Consider the following 16,591-nt stretch of genomic DNA (forward strand, 5'->3'; position numbering starts at 1 on the left):
TTGCCTCCTCACTTGAATGTCTCAACATTCCATTTGGTTGGCTGGATTCTGTTATGTGCATAAGTGACCCCAAGCAGAGGGCTTGATTTAGAAGCTGAATCCTGAACGTGAGCCAGGGAACTGAGCACTGTATTACAGAAACTATTTTTTCCTTTCCTCTCTCTTTCAGGTGAAGAGATACAGCAACTGTGCCTTGAGATTGCTGTCACTCAGGCACCGTCGTCGCAGAGCGCGGCCTCACTGCTGGGCTTGTGGGTGATGCCGCCACTGATCCACGGTCTGAGTGTATGTAGTAGTTCCAGATGCTGAGTGTAGTCAGGGACTGCTCTTCTCTGCGATGGACAGCCACACTGACTTGGAGTGTGGTCTGTGAGTCAGGAGTAGAAAAATGAAAGCTTGCTTATACTCAATCTAGCTGGCCAGCAGCCTCGGAGGGGACATGGCTACCACCCCATTTTTATGTGTTTTAAATGTTACTCATTACTAAAGGGGTAAATGATGGTCACAGACACTACCATCACATCTGTAACAAAGGTTGTTTTGGTAATACAGTGTGGATATTTCACTGGGTGTTAACAGAGACAAATCACTTGTACTGAATACCTCTTAGAAGTATCCCTTCCCCTCCTCTCCTGGCATAGCTACAATGAATCTTGAGAATGCCGTAGAGTCAGGTGGCAAAGGCACATAAGGCAAGTGTTTAGAGACGAGTAGTAAGGAAGGCTCCAGAAACGTTGAGTCTCTCTGCATGATTTCCTAAAGATCTAAGTTGATCATCAGTTCATGGTCATCAATATTCAGTTCTAGTCATGAGTTGGCATTAGGTTTTTAAAGGAGCACAAGGTTCTCTTATGTCCTCAATCTCTTGGCTCTGGTCTTTTTTATTCCTCGAGATGGTCTTTAGTGGAAGATGTGTGTTATTGAAATCTGCATTTTTTTCCCTCTCACTAACACCATTACTCACACCTGTCCACTCCAGCAACTGACATCTTTCTGTCACTTGCTGAACACATGCTATGTACTTGGTACCCGCTAGCATTTGGTTCATGTTGACGACATCAGCCTTAATGTCTAATGTCTCTGGCAGCTCATTTTAAAAGTTAGCCTTATTGGGTTGTAATTTATGTATCCTAAAAGTGGCTACTTTAATGGTAAACTTCGGTGAGTTTTAGTGCATTTATGTTTCTAGTCATTGTCATGGATATTCATACCACACAACATGACATTGGGCCTATTTTTAGTTAGTCTCAGCTGAGACTCAAGCCATCAAGAATGTGCTGTCCATAATTATTCCTGTGTGTGTGTGATGTACAGGTGCATGGGTTATGTAGAGTATGGGGAGTGGAGGTCAAAGGCCAGTGTTGCCTGTCTTCCTTAGGTGTACTCCTATTTTTTTTGAGCCAGGGTCTCTCACTGAACCTGGAGCTCATGATTTGGCTAAACTGTCTGGTGGGCATGCCCCAGGGATTCCGTTTCCTGTGTTTCCCCAGCACTGGGTTTACAGGAAGCTCTGGGATTGCAGGCACACTGCCATGCTTTTTCACATGGGGGCTGGAGATTGAAAGTTTGTACACACCAGCACTTCACTCTTCAGACCCTGTCCTTCTTTTCCTCTCTCACTGTTTCATGGTTTCCGTGAGAAATGTGTACAGTGTGCTATGACTGTATTAACTCCATCCCACTGTCCTTTCATACCCACCCCCTTCCCTACCCACCCAACTTTGTGTCCATTTTCTCTTTTTCTTTAAATCCATCAAGACCAATTTATGCTGCCCAGATACTCTTGGGCATGTGGCCTTCTCCTGGAGTGACATAGATGTACCAGGGGCCACATGCATAATGAAGCTGACTTTCTTCCTAGAAGTTGTCAGTTACTCATAGCTCCTAAGCTAGGAATGGGACTTTGTGCCCATTTCCCCTCTCTGTTGTCCATGCTGGCTTGGTCTGGCTTGAACACCTACAGGCCTTGTGTAGCTACCCCTATACATTTAAACTGTACATACATTTTAGAAAGTCTTTAGCATTGAATTGTATTATGAAGCTTTGTACCTAGGAAGGATGCTTTGTTATTTCTCCTTTATAGATTGATAAGCCTGAGACCTGTAGGAATTAAGCACAGTTTGATAGGGAAATATGTGGGAAGCCAATATGTGGTGGACTTCCAAGCTTTGTACCATGAACTCTTTCTTTCTGTTGAGTCAAGTGTCCAGCAGCCTATTCCGTTGACCTGAGAATTTTCTCTACAGTTCTGTAGGCCTTCCATTTCTGGTTTAGACCTATGTGGCTCTTTACATCTGGTTTGGTAATGGGTGTATGTTGTTAATTCTTAAAATTATTTAAGCTGGAATATTCTTGAAGATGAGCTCTTTAGAAAATTCACTGGAAAGATTTCATTACCTTTTTTTTCCAAGCCTACTTCATTTAGACTTGTCCATTAGTATCAAACTTGTATTATGTTTGAACTGCCATGTAACAGTTAACACTAGTCGTGCCTCATCTTGACTCTCATGCACTGTGTGCCATGGTCAGGCCCACATGCTCAGTGCCTGGCTCTTTGCTCAGAAGCAGCCCAGCATGCAAGTTCCTCTTTCCACTTCCCTGTTTTCCCTCAAAAGATGATTAAAGTATCCGATGCTTTGTGTAGTTGATTTTTTAGCAGATGGGCTTCCCATCTTTGACTTCAACGTCACACACCTGCATGTGTACCTGCACACATGCATACATAAAGTTCACACTACAGAAACAATGAAAAACATCTGAATAGCAACTATGACATTCTTCAGAAGTACATTTTATTCCCATCCCTGCAAAGATCTAAGGTATACGTGAAGCAGAGTAGTTGAATAGATTGATAGCTTCTCTTGCTAGAGAATATGGTTTTAAGACTGCATTGGAGAAGATGAGGAAATGGGTAAAATGTTTGCTGTGAAAACATAAACACCTATGCTTGGATCTCCAGCATTCATATAAAGCTTGGATGTGGTGTGTGTGTGTGTGTGTGTGTGTGTGTGTTTGCTGAGGAAGTGAAGACAGACGACCTGTGGAGCTCATTGGCCACCCAGACTATCCAATTGGTAAACTCTGTGTTCAGTGAGGAATGCTGTCTCAAAAACAAAGATGGAGTATGACTGAGAAAGACACCTGAAGTTGACACCTGTGCACCTGCACACCCATATATGTGAGCAAATATATATATATATATATATATATATATATATATATATATATATATGCATATACCATACACAAAACAGCCAAAACAATAAGAAAAAATCAGAATGGCAACCATGACATCCTTTCAGAAGTGGCATTTAGTTCCCATCTCTGAACAGGTTTAAGCTATTCAACAATTTCAGTTGAGCAGATTGATGGATCCTACAGGTACACATGTGTCACGCTGGATGAGAAGTAACCGGAACAGCTATAATTACTAGTGTCTCTTAATAGTTAATAGTGACCCTTTGGACTATGAAGCCATGGGAAAATGCAGGAGAAAGAAGTAACCCACAGCTTTTAATCTGTCTGCCCCAACTCAGTGATGACCTAGGGGCTTTGACCACCACAAACTCAGACGGACTTGTTTATGTCTGGCTTATCTGTTTCCCTTCCAGCTGAATATCAAGAAATACCTCCTGGTATCCATGCCTCTGTGGGCAAAGCACGTGTCTGATGAACAGATCCAGGGTTTTGTTGAAAACCTGATGGTGGAAGTTTTTAAAACAGCTTCCCAACCGTGCCATCCTGAGATGTGCCTAAGTGCCTTACAGGGTCTGAGCCAGGCCATGAAACTGCCCAGTCCTTCCCACCACCTCTGGAGTCTGCTCTGCGATGCTACTGGGAGAATTTTTGACCTTCTGCCAAATAGGATTCGGGTAAAGAACAAAAACATTTACATTCCTAACAGTTTATGCTTGGGCTTCTTTAAAGTCATTTTGGCAAAGGCAGGCTGGGGATGTTTTAAGAATATGGGTGGGAAGACTAGCAAGAAATGACACATTCTTAACTAGGAGTAGGTTTGTTTCAAGACTGAAATTGAGGTTCAGTGTTTAGAACCAAAGCTTTGAGCAAGCTTAGGGGTAAGTTAACCAGTGCTGTACCGAAAGCCTGCTGAAGATTAGCAAGCACAGACATCTGTCCCCAGTGTACCTCGGTGGCATTGTCTTATTTATATATATTTTATATAACATGGCCTTATGGAGACCCTTTCCCTCCCACAACAGACTTCTACACTGGAGTTTCACAACAAGTTAAAAATCTGGATGAGAGTAATGGAATTCTGATAGAAAAAAGTACAGCCAAGCAAACACATAGAACAACAGAGAAGACATTCTTAAATTATGAAAGACATACCATGTTTTGGTTAGCATTAGAATCTCATCAGCAACTGTTATAGGAGATAAACAAGTCTAATAATTCATCACAATATTAATAGACTTGATACATTTGTCTTAAATTGTATTTTGACCTGTCTTTACCAGAGAAATGATCTCGAGCTGTACATCAGTATAGCAAAGTGCCTCTCAGAGATGACGGACGAAGGTGTCAATCAGGTTTCCCAGATTACTAAGGTACTGATGTGTAGTTCTATGCATTGTTTCATTATTGAAATATATTTCATTACTAAAGTGGAAGTCACACATGAAGAGCTGTTGACAGTGTCCTCTTTGGCATAGTCTGGCTTTACATCAAACTTGTTACTGGGTACTTTTAGGGCACTTACTTTCTCCTTCAGATGTCAGGTCTAGTAGTTGGCCTGGTGGTGTGACCAGTGTTTAATACATGCAGTAGATGAATAGGTGAATGGAAAACTTTTAAACACAATTTCTTACACTTTATCAGGAACATTTTTGCATTACCTATGGGCAAAAATAAGAAAAAGACAATGTCTTCAAGGTAACAACCACAAAAATAGGAATATCCTGACAAAGAACTTGCTGGTGTGTTGACTCATACATAGTTCTGTTCACACCTTTGGTTTCTTGTACAGGATACTGTCATTTCGTATGCAAAAAGGTGGTCATTTGAGAAACAAGAACTGTTGGTGAGGTAATTGACAAGTAGCCCCTAGACCCAGTCACATGGTGAATAAGCAAACAAATACAAAATGCTTTATGAAACTGGAGTTGTAAGCACCAAATCCTTTAGCATAAACACATCTCAATCGGCATACTTATTTGAGTATAACCCTTCGTATAGCTGGTACTATGAACCCTCATCCCTAGTGACTGGTTGTCTGCTTGTCATTGTTAGGTTTGTGTTTTCAGTTGGGTCCTTAAATATTTGTATCACATAGCAGTGGTTTTCAACATGGGGTCACTGGGCCAGTGTCTCAGCATTGTCTGGTGCTGATAGAAAGGGGAATTCTCAAGTCCTGCTTGAAACCATGGGGCTGAGCAATCTATGTTAATAGTCTCTCCTATCAGGCAATTCTGGCGCATCCTAAGGTTGAGAACAGAGTGCTTGGCTCTCAGCATTTTGGAAATTAGCTTATTTTAAACAGAAGCAGGGATTCAAGGAAGTGGTAAGAGAAGGGAGTCTGGAGTCTCACTGCTTTTGTGTGAGAGCCAGATCAACACTTACGAGCAATGTAACCTCGGTTAAGTTGTACAACCTCTTAGTTTCCCTGTCTGTAAAATGGGGACAATAGAGCCTATCCCTTAGGGTTGTCTTGAGAGTTAGATCACTTAGTCCACAATGAGTACCTGGAATAGTACCAGCTCAAAGCAAGAGTTCAGTAATTACTTATCACCATATTCATTCTTGATGCACCAAAAGTCAACAACTGTGTTTCTTCAAAATAATTTACAATATGGACTTCAGAACCATGCCAAGGTAGTTTGACTACTCTGATATTAAAATCCATTGATTCGTTTTGAATGTCAGCTCCTTGATAGATAATATGATTTTCTAATATCATACACTTTTATTTGGAAAATGTTAGTCAGTCAAGTTTTGAAGGTCTTCCAAATTCTGATATGTTTTATGATATAATACTAAAACATCATCTTGGTTATGCTCCTCAGAAATCTTTTCAGGAAGGATCCCCACCCTTTGGGAAATTGTCAAGCTCAAAAAAGTAAACAATTTTTTTCCAAAAATCATAATTTTTATTAGATTTAAATTTAATATTTGGTAACAAATACTATGGAATACTTTTCCTGGTATAATAGGATCATTCCTTAAGTTTTTAATAAAATAGTCTGTTTAATAGGCAGTTAAAATAGCCATAGTTTGTCAGCAGTTTTTCAAGAAAAAAAAATTTCCATGTGTAGAACTATTTTAGTTCTCAATTCCATCTTCCCAGTGTTTGTCCTTGACACAACCATGACACTGGGGTATACCACTGAATCCTGTATGCTTTTTCCCCAGATTGTAACATAGAACATTGGTTAGATTTTTTTTTATTATTTACATTAAGTGTAACTGGCTTATTTATTTATTTACTTACTTTTTAATACGTATAGATGTTTATCTGCATGCATATCTGTGAAGCACATGCATGCCTAGCATCCATGGAGGACAGAGAGAGAAACATATTTCCTGCAACAGGAGTTATAAATGGTCATAAACCACCATGTGGGTACTGAGAATTGAACCAGTGTCCTCTGGAAGTGATTAAATGCTTTTAACCACTGAGCTATCTCTATCTAGCTCCTCTTAAATGGATTTTTAAAAACTAAGTGGTGTTAAAAATGCAACGGATACCAACATAGTTTCGTGGATTTAGAACGTAGTCTTGACCTCACAGAACCTCTCAAAGGGCCTTGGGATCCTTAGAATTCTGTGTGTCACATTTTGAAAACTACCACACTAAATGCATATGTTTAGACTGTGTCAGGGTTCAGGAATCCCTGAAGGAAGACCCCAGACTCAAATAGTACACAAGAACAAAGAACATTTATTCTGCAGAAACAACCAGCATGCTGGGGTTACCGCTACATCAAAATTGCAATGACCTCAGACAAAGGCACGCAGGCCTTCTTATAGGTAACCAGGGGAACTCTCTAGAAGAATTAGGTCATCTCCAATGTGATTGGTAGGGGCCAAAACCCTGACATTACTACAGTTTTGATTGGCTACTATGTTAGGATTAGGTAATCTAAAACCTCATGGGTGGGTGCCAGGATGCCCGTGATGGACTGCATTCTTGTGTCATGAATGAGTAACCACTGAATGGGCTGCCCATCACTGGCGGCCTATCCTGAGATCAGATATCTCCTATTCCTGTGGCTATCTTCAGGCTGTTCCTCGGGTGGGGAATTTTATTGTCTTGTTCCTGGACTTTGGGGGTCTGCTGCTAAGGCAGATAACTTATGGCCTAGTTTCTGAGTGGAGGCAAATGGAGTGAATGGACCCCTTCAACTGGTCTTTGGAACATAGTTAGTATATCTTATGCTATTACTCTGTATGGTTACTTCCTAACCTCCGAACACACTCCTAGTTTCCATGGGAATAAAAGGTGGCACTGAAGCCCTCTGGTGCGGGTACATTTCAGTGTAACACAGGCTGCTAGGCTCTGTGCTACAGGAAGTGAAGAGCTCGAGGGTTTGGGGGAAAGTGTCAGGCTCACCCTTCCGATTGCCTTTGCCTTGAGGTTTTGTTGACACTTTATTAGCTTACTAACGGCTGCACAACTGGCTCCCCCACCCCCAGGACAACATAGAAAAGGCCGCCTTTGTCAAGTTGTATTTAGTCTCTCAAGGACGACTCCCGTTGATGAGCCTGACTGATCTACTCACTGCTGCTATGCAGCACCCCGAGAAGGAGACTCTAGCGTGGATGATCCTGCACAGCTTATACCAGGCACGCATCGTCAACCATGCCAACACAGGTGAGCACAGAAACATTTGCCCTGCTGTAGCTCTTCAGCTTCATGTGTCACCTCAACTTCAAAGCTAGCTTGTTTGCTGACACAGGTCTGGCCTTACTGAAGTACTAAGGAAAGGTGAAAACTACTGATCAAGACCCTCATGGATATAACACTAGGTTACTTCTTTCAATTTTGCTTTAGTTTTCCAAAGACATAAGATAGAAATTGATTCTCCTGATAATAGAAAGAAAGTGGTTTGTGGGTGGCCACTTAATTTGTGTGTGTGTGTGTGTGTCTTGAATTTTTTTTATTACATATTTTCCTCAATTACATTTCCAATGCTATCCCAAAAGTCCCCCATACCCTCCCCCCCACTTCCCTACCCACCCATTCCCTTTTTTTTTTTTTTTTTTTTTTGGCCCTGGCGTTGCCCTGTACTGGGGCATATAAAGTTTGTGTGTCCAATGGGCCTCTCTTTCCAGTGATGGCTGACTAGGCCATCTTTTGATACATATGCATCTAGAGTCAAGAGCTCCGGGGTACTGGTTAGTTCATAATGTTGTTCCACCTATAGGGTTGCAGATCCTTTTAGCTCCTTGGGTACTTTCTCTAGCTCCTCCATTGGGAGCTCTGTGATCCATCCACTAGCTGACTGTGAGCATCCAAAGGTGGCCACTTAATTAAGGATCAAAAGGGAAACAAACAAAATTAAATAACCTGTGTGAAAAGACTTCTCAGGGGTTTGTTTGTTTGTTTGGGGGAGAGAGGGAAGACAGGTATGTAGACCAAACTGACGTTAAACTCAAAGAGGTCTCTCTGCCTTTCCCTCCCAAGTGTTAGGATTAAGTTAAACGTGTGCAGCCAGGCCTGGCATATTTTGCTTACAGAGCGTTTTAGACACTGAACTGTAGTAGCCCCTTGAGGACAGAACTTGCTCTTGGCTATATGTTTATTAGGTCACCTGATATGCTGAAATTGAGCAGTTTGCTTATATCCCCCTTAGTGCCTAGCACTGAAGAAAAAAAATGGACTTGTGATGAGTTATGTAATTTTCTTTTATTTAAATAAATAAATTTTATATATTGCAGTGTGTGTGTGTCTGTCTGTGTGTCTGTGTATCTGTGTGTGTCTGAGTGTGGGTACACATGTGCTATGGTGTATAGGCAGAAATTAGAGGACAACTTTGGGAATGTGAGTCTCTCTTTACTATGGATTCCACATCTCAAACTCAGGTCATCAGGCCCTCGTGCCAGGCGTCAGCTACTAGGTTGTATCACCAGCCCAAGAATCTTAAGTTTTCATTCTGAAGTAAAAACATGTTTGGGGGGAAACAATAAATTTAGTAGCTGTTTCCAGTTTTTGATAAAGGTACTCAGAGTAAACTAGAGATCTAGAGATGTCTAATGTTACTTTTGATTCTGATGAGCCTACTTGAAAAAGGGCTTCTCATTTTTCTCTTATTAAATTCTTAGGGTGTTCTTAAGTAGTTTTTCCTGTGCTGGAACCCCTCATTTACAAAAAAAAAAAAAAAAAAAGGTCTGGACTGATGGCTCAGTGGTTAAGCTGAGCTGTTTTTCCAGGGGAACAAGGTTCAATTCCCAGCCCTTACTTGGCAGCTCACAACTGTCTGTAACTCGTGGTCCAGGGGATCTGACTACAAACATATGTGCAATTAGAGTACCAATGTACATGAAATAAAAATATATATTTTAAAAACTGATATTTCCCCATCTCTATGCTGACATTTGTTCTCCAGTTACCCTGGGATGGCTGGTTGGTGTTTCTGTTTTTCTGTCAGGCTTCTGATTTACCCCTGCGAAATGAGAATAGGACAGCAGAGGCGGACTCTAAAACAGCCAACTACCCGAGAGTCCGCCTTATTGACTAGTTACGTTCCAGATTTCTCCTGGCAAGTTGTGTTCTGACACTACTGGGCAGAGACTTGAGGGAGGATTCACTTAAACAAAAAGGCTAAAATAGTTTCCTGATGTAAGGAGTGTAAATTTTAGCCTGAGTAGTGACATTTCCAGATCTGCATCTTAAAGCTGTCCAGGGACCTCTGAGCATGTATGTGTCCTGCTTCGGTTGTGATAATTATTGCTAATCTGTGATAAGAAAATGCTCGTTTTTGTTTCAGGTGTGTTGAAGAGATTGGAGTGGCTCTTAGAACTGATGGGTTATGTGAGAAACATTGCTTACCAGTCAGCACCTATACAGAATGTGGCTCCTGAAGAGGTATGATCTAGAGAAGCAATGAACTTAACTTAAAATGGAAAACTTCTCATTTTTTTTTCCTAAAAGAAGATTCAGTTGCTCAGCTTTTCACTGCTGTAGCCAACACTGGAGACCTTCAGCTTTCAAAGGAAAAACATTCGGCTGGCTCACAGTTTGGGGTTCTAGCCCAGGGTCCACTGAACTTTGGACATGTGGTGAAGTAATACATCATGAAGGGAGTGTATTGCTGCACCAGATCTAAGACCCATAGTTCTTTTTAGTGCACAATCCCTCCTCACATCCCAAAGATCTCCACTACTCACTACCACTTATATGGCCTACTACTTTCCTATAGCACCAACGTGGGGACTAAGCCTGGAAGCCATAGCCATAGCCTTTGGGGTCATCCAAGATCCAAAATCAAACACACTCTTACAACTTTTCTCCCTTTAATTTTAAGAAACAGGAATAACTCTTTGATGGCATAAGGAAACAATGACTATTGTCATGTTTCTTGAGATGACAAGACTGTCTTTAGAGAAATATTTTTAGCAAAACATGTTCTTTGATACAAAGGACTCAAAGAATACCAGTTAGAGAGAGAACCCCAGGGTCTTCATAGTGTGTGTAGGGTACCAGGCTCAGGTCTCTGGCTTCTCTGGCTCATGTGACTAAAAATGTCTAGGATGAAGAGATTCATGAATTACATGCAGAATGTCTATGTGCGCCAACACCTGCATGCAACATGTGAAGGTTTTCATCAGATCTGCAGTGTGCCCTATAACACCCCAAAGAGAAGGTCTCTAGTATTGGATAATTGTAAAAACGAATACAAACAATATAATAATAGAAGCATAGCTCTATTTCACTCTTTTTTAATTTTCTGTGTAGGCATTCTTCCCAGTTGAGTTAAAATTTGCATTACCTGATATGTTCTTTGGAATTCTGAACCATATATCTGAAGAGTTGTGTGTCTTTTTGAAGTTATTAAAGTTTAAATTCATCAGTTAGGATCTTAAGAGACTGAGACATGTTTTTTTAAAAAACATATTTTTTGACATTTATCCCCCCCCCCCTCCGCAACCACCTTTCAACATCTCATTAAATGAGATGCTGAGAAAGCATTCGACAAAGTTCAACGCCCCTTCATGATAAGAGTCTTGGAAAGATCAGGAATTCAAGGCCATACCTAAACATAATAAAAGCAATATACAACAAACCAGTAGCCAACATCAAAGTAAATGGAGAGAAACTGGAAGCAATCCTACTAAAATCAGGGACTAGACAAGGCTGCCCACTCGCTCCCTATCTATTCAGTATAGTACATGAAGTCTGGCCAGAGCAATTAGACAACAAAAGGAGATTAAAGGAATACAAAATGGAAAGGAAGAAGTCACAATGTCACTATTTGCAGATGATATGATAGTGTATATGTGACCCCAAAAATTCCACCAGAGAACTCCTAAACCTAATAAACAACTTCAGTGCAGTAGCTGAATATAAAATTAACTCAAACAAATCTGATTTTTCTTTACACAAAGGAAAAAGAGACTGAGAAAGAAATTAGGGAAACAACACCCTTCAAAATAGTCACAAATAATATAAAATACCTTGGTGTGACTCTAACTAAGGAAGTGAAAGAACTGTTTCACATCCCATACCTCCTCCCCACCCCCTGTCTCCACGTGGATGTCCCCACCCCCCCCCCCCACCCCACCTGACCTCTAAACTCCCTGGAGCCACTAGTCTCTTTATGGTTCATCATCACTGAATGAACACAGACCCGGCAGTCCTCTGCTGTATGTGTGTTGGGGGCCTCATGTCACTTCACCCAATACCAGGTGTATGCTGTCTGTTTGGTGGTCCAGTGTTTGAGAGCTCTCAGGGGTCCAGATTAATCGAGACTGCTGGTCCTACAGGATTACCCTTCTCCTCAGCTTCTTTCAGCTTTCCCTAATTCAACAACAGAGGTCAGCTGCTTCTGTCCATTGATTGGGTACAAATATCTGCATCTGACTCTTTCAGCTGCTTGTTGGGTCTTTCAGAGGTCAGTCATAATAGGTCCCTTTTTGTGAGCATTCCATAGCCTCAGTAATAAGTGTCAGGCCTTGGGACCTCCCCTTGAGCTGGATCCCACTTTGGGCCTGTCGCTGGACCTTCTTTTTCTCAGGCGCCTCTCCATTTCCATTCCTGTAATTCTTTCAGATAGGGACAATTATGGGTCAGAGATGTGACTGTGGGATGGCAACCCCATCCCTCACTTGATGTGCTGTCTTCCTGTTGGAGGTGGACTCTATACGTTCCCTCTCCCTACTGTCTGGGCATTTCATTTGGTCCCTCCCTTTGAGTCCTGAGAGTCTCCAATCTCCCAGGTCTCTGGTGCATTCTGGGGGTTCCCCCCAACCTTCTATTTCCTGAGCTTGCCTGTTCACATTATTTCTGCTGGCCCTTGGGGCTTCAGTCCTTTTCCCTCACCCAATACCAAATTAGATTCCTCTCTTCCCCCAACTGCCCCCCACCCTCCCATCCCCCGCCCCAGTCCACCTCCCAAGTCCCTCCCTCCCTCCCTACTTGTGATTGCTTTCTTCTCTCTCCCAAGTGGGACTGAGGCATCCTCACTTGGGCACTTCAGCTTGTTGACCTTTTTGAGTTCTGTGGACTTTATCTTGGGTATTCTGTAGGTTGTTTGTTTGTTTGTTTGTTTTGGCTAATGTCCGTGTATTAGAGAGTACTCTCAGCAGAGCACATGGAAGCATCCGTCTCCTTTACTTGGCTGTACCATTTACATCCTTTTGGGTCTGAGTTACCTCACCCAGGATGATATTTTCTAGTTCCATCCATTTGCCTGCCAAACTCAGGATGTCCTCGTTCTTAATAGCTGAGTAGTATGCCTTTAATCCCAGCACTTGGGAGGCAGAGGCAGGCGGATTTCTGAGTTTAAGGCCAGCCTGGTCTACAGAATGAGTTCCAGCACAGCCAGGACCACACAGAGAAACCCTGTCTCAAAAACAAAAAACAAATAAACAAACAAACAAAACCATAGTTTTTAAGAGTCTTTGCTCTTTCTTTCTGATTTCCTGAGCTTATATTAGCTTTCTACGTTCTTATCCCCCCAAAAAAATCTCAAAACATTTACCATGCAAATTAGCTGGAAAAAGTATAATTGAAATCACAGTAATTCAGCATCTTGGAAGTGTCCCCATTACCATGTCTAAATTTTTTACAATTGTCTAATGTAGCCTGAAGGTTGGATTATGGACAGTTTTTGTTGTTGTTTTGGGTTTTTTTTTTTTTTTTTAGTGTCTAAAGATAAACTTTTTATTGTTTAAAATAAAATGTTTCATATTTTTAAAAAACATTTTGTTCATATAATAAATAACTCCCTTAGTTTATTTATCTATTTAAAAACACCAAAAATGCGGGAGTATTCAGATGTTGATATGATTAATAATAAATTATATTTCTCTTGAAATGCTGGAGGAATAATCTGAAACTGTTGGGTCCTCCCTCACACAAAGAAAAACCAGGAGCCTTCCAAAGCCCAGATAAGCTCTTCAGTTGGCATGGAAACCAAGTTTTCTGGTCAGTGCAGTTCCCCTTCTGGGGCAGCAGTAGTAGTGGGAGAAAGGGAAGACGGCCTTGCATCATGACAGAGGCTGTGCTTGTGAACTTGTGTAACTTTGAATAAAACATATGTTCTCATGTTGCTTCTGTTTTCTTAACAGGCTTTGGACTTCTTGATGCTGATATTTGCAGCTGCAGTGGTGGCATGGGCAGACCATGAGGCCCCCCTTCTCCTTGGCCTTAGTGCCAGTTGGTTGCCATGGCACCAGCAGAATGGCCCTGGTGGGCCAGCAGCAGCCTTGCTTGGCAGGAGTCCCATGCATAGAGTCACTGTGCAAGAGGTTCTCACTCAGCTCCCCAGGAGCATGCTACTGCTGCTACAAAAAGAGCCATGGAAGGAACAGACCCAGAAGGTGAGGGGTGGCAGCCACCAGCTTAGCAGGACAGGCGGGCTTTTGTCTCCAGCAGTTCCTGCTATATGATGGAAGTAGGAATTAGATAAAGCTTGGATCACTCCAGAGGCTTTCATACTCATCCCCAATTTCACACTCACATGCCATCTGATAGAGGCAGAGGCCAGCCCAAGGTCTAGACAACTGACAGCAGCAACAACTGGTTAATGGTGAGGGGGCAGCTAGAGAGAAAGCCTATATCTCCATCCGTTTATTGAGTGCACGTGCACTCTTGATCCTGGGTGGAAAGGATACATTTTACCTCCAACCCTTGAAGTCAGGACACAGAGGTAGACAAACTCAAGATTCTCGATGGTATGCTGCGTGGGATACGAGGTGAGAAGTAAGGGAGGGGTTTGGGCTCATCTGCAGGGGTGGCTCAGAGAACATTCCAGGGGAAGTGTGGCTCTAGAGTAGCTGTAGAACTGTGACATGGTAAAGGTTCCATTTGCTTTATTGTGTCTCACTTTGTGTACTTGCCATAGTTGGCCTGTTGTAGATCCCAAACAGGGTTGTGTTAAAGCCCAATGTCATCAGCCCCGACCTCAGGAAAGCATACGCAGCACTTTCAGGGTTGGTCCTCATGTGTGCAGACTCTCAGCAGAGCACCGTCTCCTTTACTTGGCTTTCCCTGGCTCTGTCATGTCTCTAATACAGCTGATGGGAAGGAAGATTATTTTCTGAGTTCTGTTTAATCAAAACTGTATTTTTATGATGTTGAAAGCTTTAAACTAGTAATTTTAAAACATTTCTGAACCATAAACCTGGCTTAGCTTTGCCTGACCCCACTGAGTGTCTCAGCTGGAAGGCCTTTCACCGTTAAGTCAGGTGAGTGTTAGGAGGCTACCCCAAGATTTGTATTTTATGTTGTAGTTGAAACCAAGATAAACGTCGTCTCTTCTGTTATTTCCACACTGGGACACTGTTCACCTTGGATACAGGATAGACATCTTAGATTCATTGTGTATTTGTAGTGACTATTTACTAGTAAGCTATAAAACGGGAAGGGAAATTTATGAACCTATGATTCTTGGCCTAAATCCATATGGAACCATTTAAAGATGGTATAATGCAAAGAAAATTACTTGGCAACCATGTACAGCTCCATTCAAATCTTGACTCTGCTATTATTCAAAGGAAGTTGACTTGGATCAGGTCACTTAACCTGTCTGAGCATATCAGAGTGACTAGAGATAATGTTCATGATAAGCAGAAGTCCTCGGGGCCCATGTTTACAGTAAGCTTTCTACACAAGGACTTAGTATATCTCTCTATGGAAAGTGGGCTAGGTTGTGAGGCATGTTGATCAGAGGTGTATCTTTCATTCCTGTCTCATCTCTGCACCGCCTCCACCCTCTTGTCATTCCCACTTTCCCTGCCATTTCTACTTCTCCAGCCTCTACAGGAAATGCTTCAAGACCTTTGCACTTCTTCGCATGTATGCAGGCCCAAGAGACTGTCTGCTCTCATGCTAATGGTGGGATTTACTTCACTGATAATATTCTTTTTCACCCTAGTTCATTGACTGGCTATTGAGCATCATGGAAATTCCTAACAAAGCCTTTGCAGCAAAGTCCAAGGACCTTTTGAAAGGTATTACTTCATGCTTTATGCCCAACAGGAGGTAAAACTATTTGTGATGAAATGGAAGAGCACTGTGGGCACATGGTCTCAAGAAGATGTCCTTACTATGGTATTTTAAGTCAGAAAGATGGGAAAAAGGAGGGCCAGCACCATTAATATTAACTTTTAGATACGTGGGATTAAATGTCCTTATAATCATAAAATAATTAAATTTTGCAAAATTCAGAAAAGTTTAAATACGGCCAACAGAGATCCAGAGTTCCAGAAGCAGTTCTGATGATGTCCGTAAGTTTGTCTTATCCTGTGCATGAGAACTCTTCTAAAATGTCTGTAATGAGAACCAACTAGGAAATACACAAGAGAGTTCTCATTTCACCTTTTATGCTGTTACAGCCCCTACACTGACTTCTAGTAACAGTCGCTGCTGCTCAGTATTTCGAGAAGGGAACTAGGTATTGACAGAGCTATCAAGCACTTTCAGTCCCACACTTCTCCATGCTCTGGCACGGTATGACTGTAGCGAACCCCAAATGTGAAAAGTTTTTCTGAAAGTTTTGTAGAGTTCTAAACTCAGCTATGAGGTGTGATCTGGCCATTGGCCTCATGGCCTGAGATGGCTCATACTTGTCACCTGTGTCTTGGGACCTGAGGTTCTGGAGCCAGCAGCCCCTGCTGATGCCCTTTGCATACCGTAAGACATTGTACTGAGAAGTGCCCTTCCCATTGACCTACCCTGTGATGCTTTATCCAGCCTGGAGCCATAACATGACCCATATTTTACTGTAAGGGGGATATACTATTTTTTTTTATTACTAAACAGGCAGGAACCCCAGGCAAATGGAAAGCATGTAGATGAAGGCCAGGGCCTCGGTGTGATTCCAGTGCAGCACGGAGCTTCATTGTGAGTCAAGCCTGTGACTTATTCATTCCTAGGGACTTGCTGATAGGAGTCCCTGTTTGTATGCCA

General features: G+C 42.0%; 2 protein-coding genes across 6 annotated transcripts in view; one reads left to right on the forward strand and one right to left on the reverse strand.

The window, feature by feature from the left end:
• Positions 1-16,591, forward strand: part of Focad (focadhesin) — a 316,392-nt gene that overhangs the window by 298,744 nt on the left and 1,057 nt on the right. For all 4 annotated transcript variants that reach the window (XM_030253421.1, NM_001081184.1, XM_011250013.2 and 1 more), the window contains 7 exons: positions 170-285; positions 3,612-3,872; positions 4,479-4,568; positions 7,654-7,831; positions 9,948-10,045; positions 13,750-14,001; positions 15,558-15,633. In XM_030253421.1, coding sequence (XP_030109281.1) covers positions 170-285; positions 3,612-3,872; positions 4,479-4,568; positions 7,654-7,831; positions 9,948-10,045; positions 13,750-14,001; positions 15,558-15,633 — 1,071 coding nt within the window. The remainder of the gene's footprint in view (positions 1-169; positions 286-3,611; positions 3,873-4,478; positions 4,569-7,653; positions 7,832-9,947; positions 10,046-13,749; positions 14,002-15,557; positions 15,634-16,591) is intronic.
• Positions 14,324-16,591, reverse strand: part of Hacd4 (3-hydroxyacyl-CoA dehydratase 4) — a 31,250-nt gene continuing 28,982 nt past the window's right edge. For both annotated transcript variants that reach the window (XM_006538193.3, XM_006538190.3), the window contains one exon: positions 14,324-14,697. In XM_006538193.3, the coding sequence (XP_006538256.1) occupies positions 14,681-14,697 (17 nt within the window). In that variant the 3' untranslated portion in view covers positions 14,324-14,680. The remainder of the gene's footprint in view (positions 14,698-16,591) is intronic.

Source organism: Mus musculus, chromosome 4, assembly GCF_000001635.26.
Source record: "Mus musculus strain C57BL/6J chromosome 4, GRCm38.p6 C57BL/6J".
Classification (NCBI taxonomy): domain Eukaryota; kingdom Metazoa; phylum Chordata; class Mammalia; order Rodentia; family Muridae; genus Mus; species Mus musculus.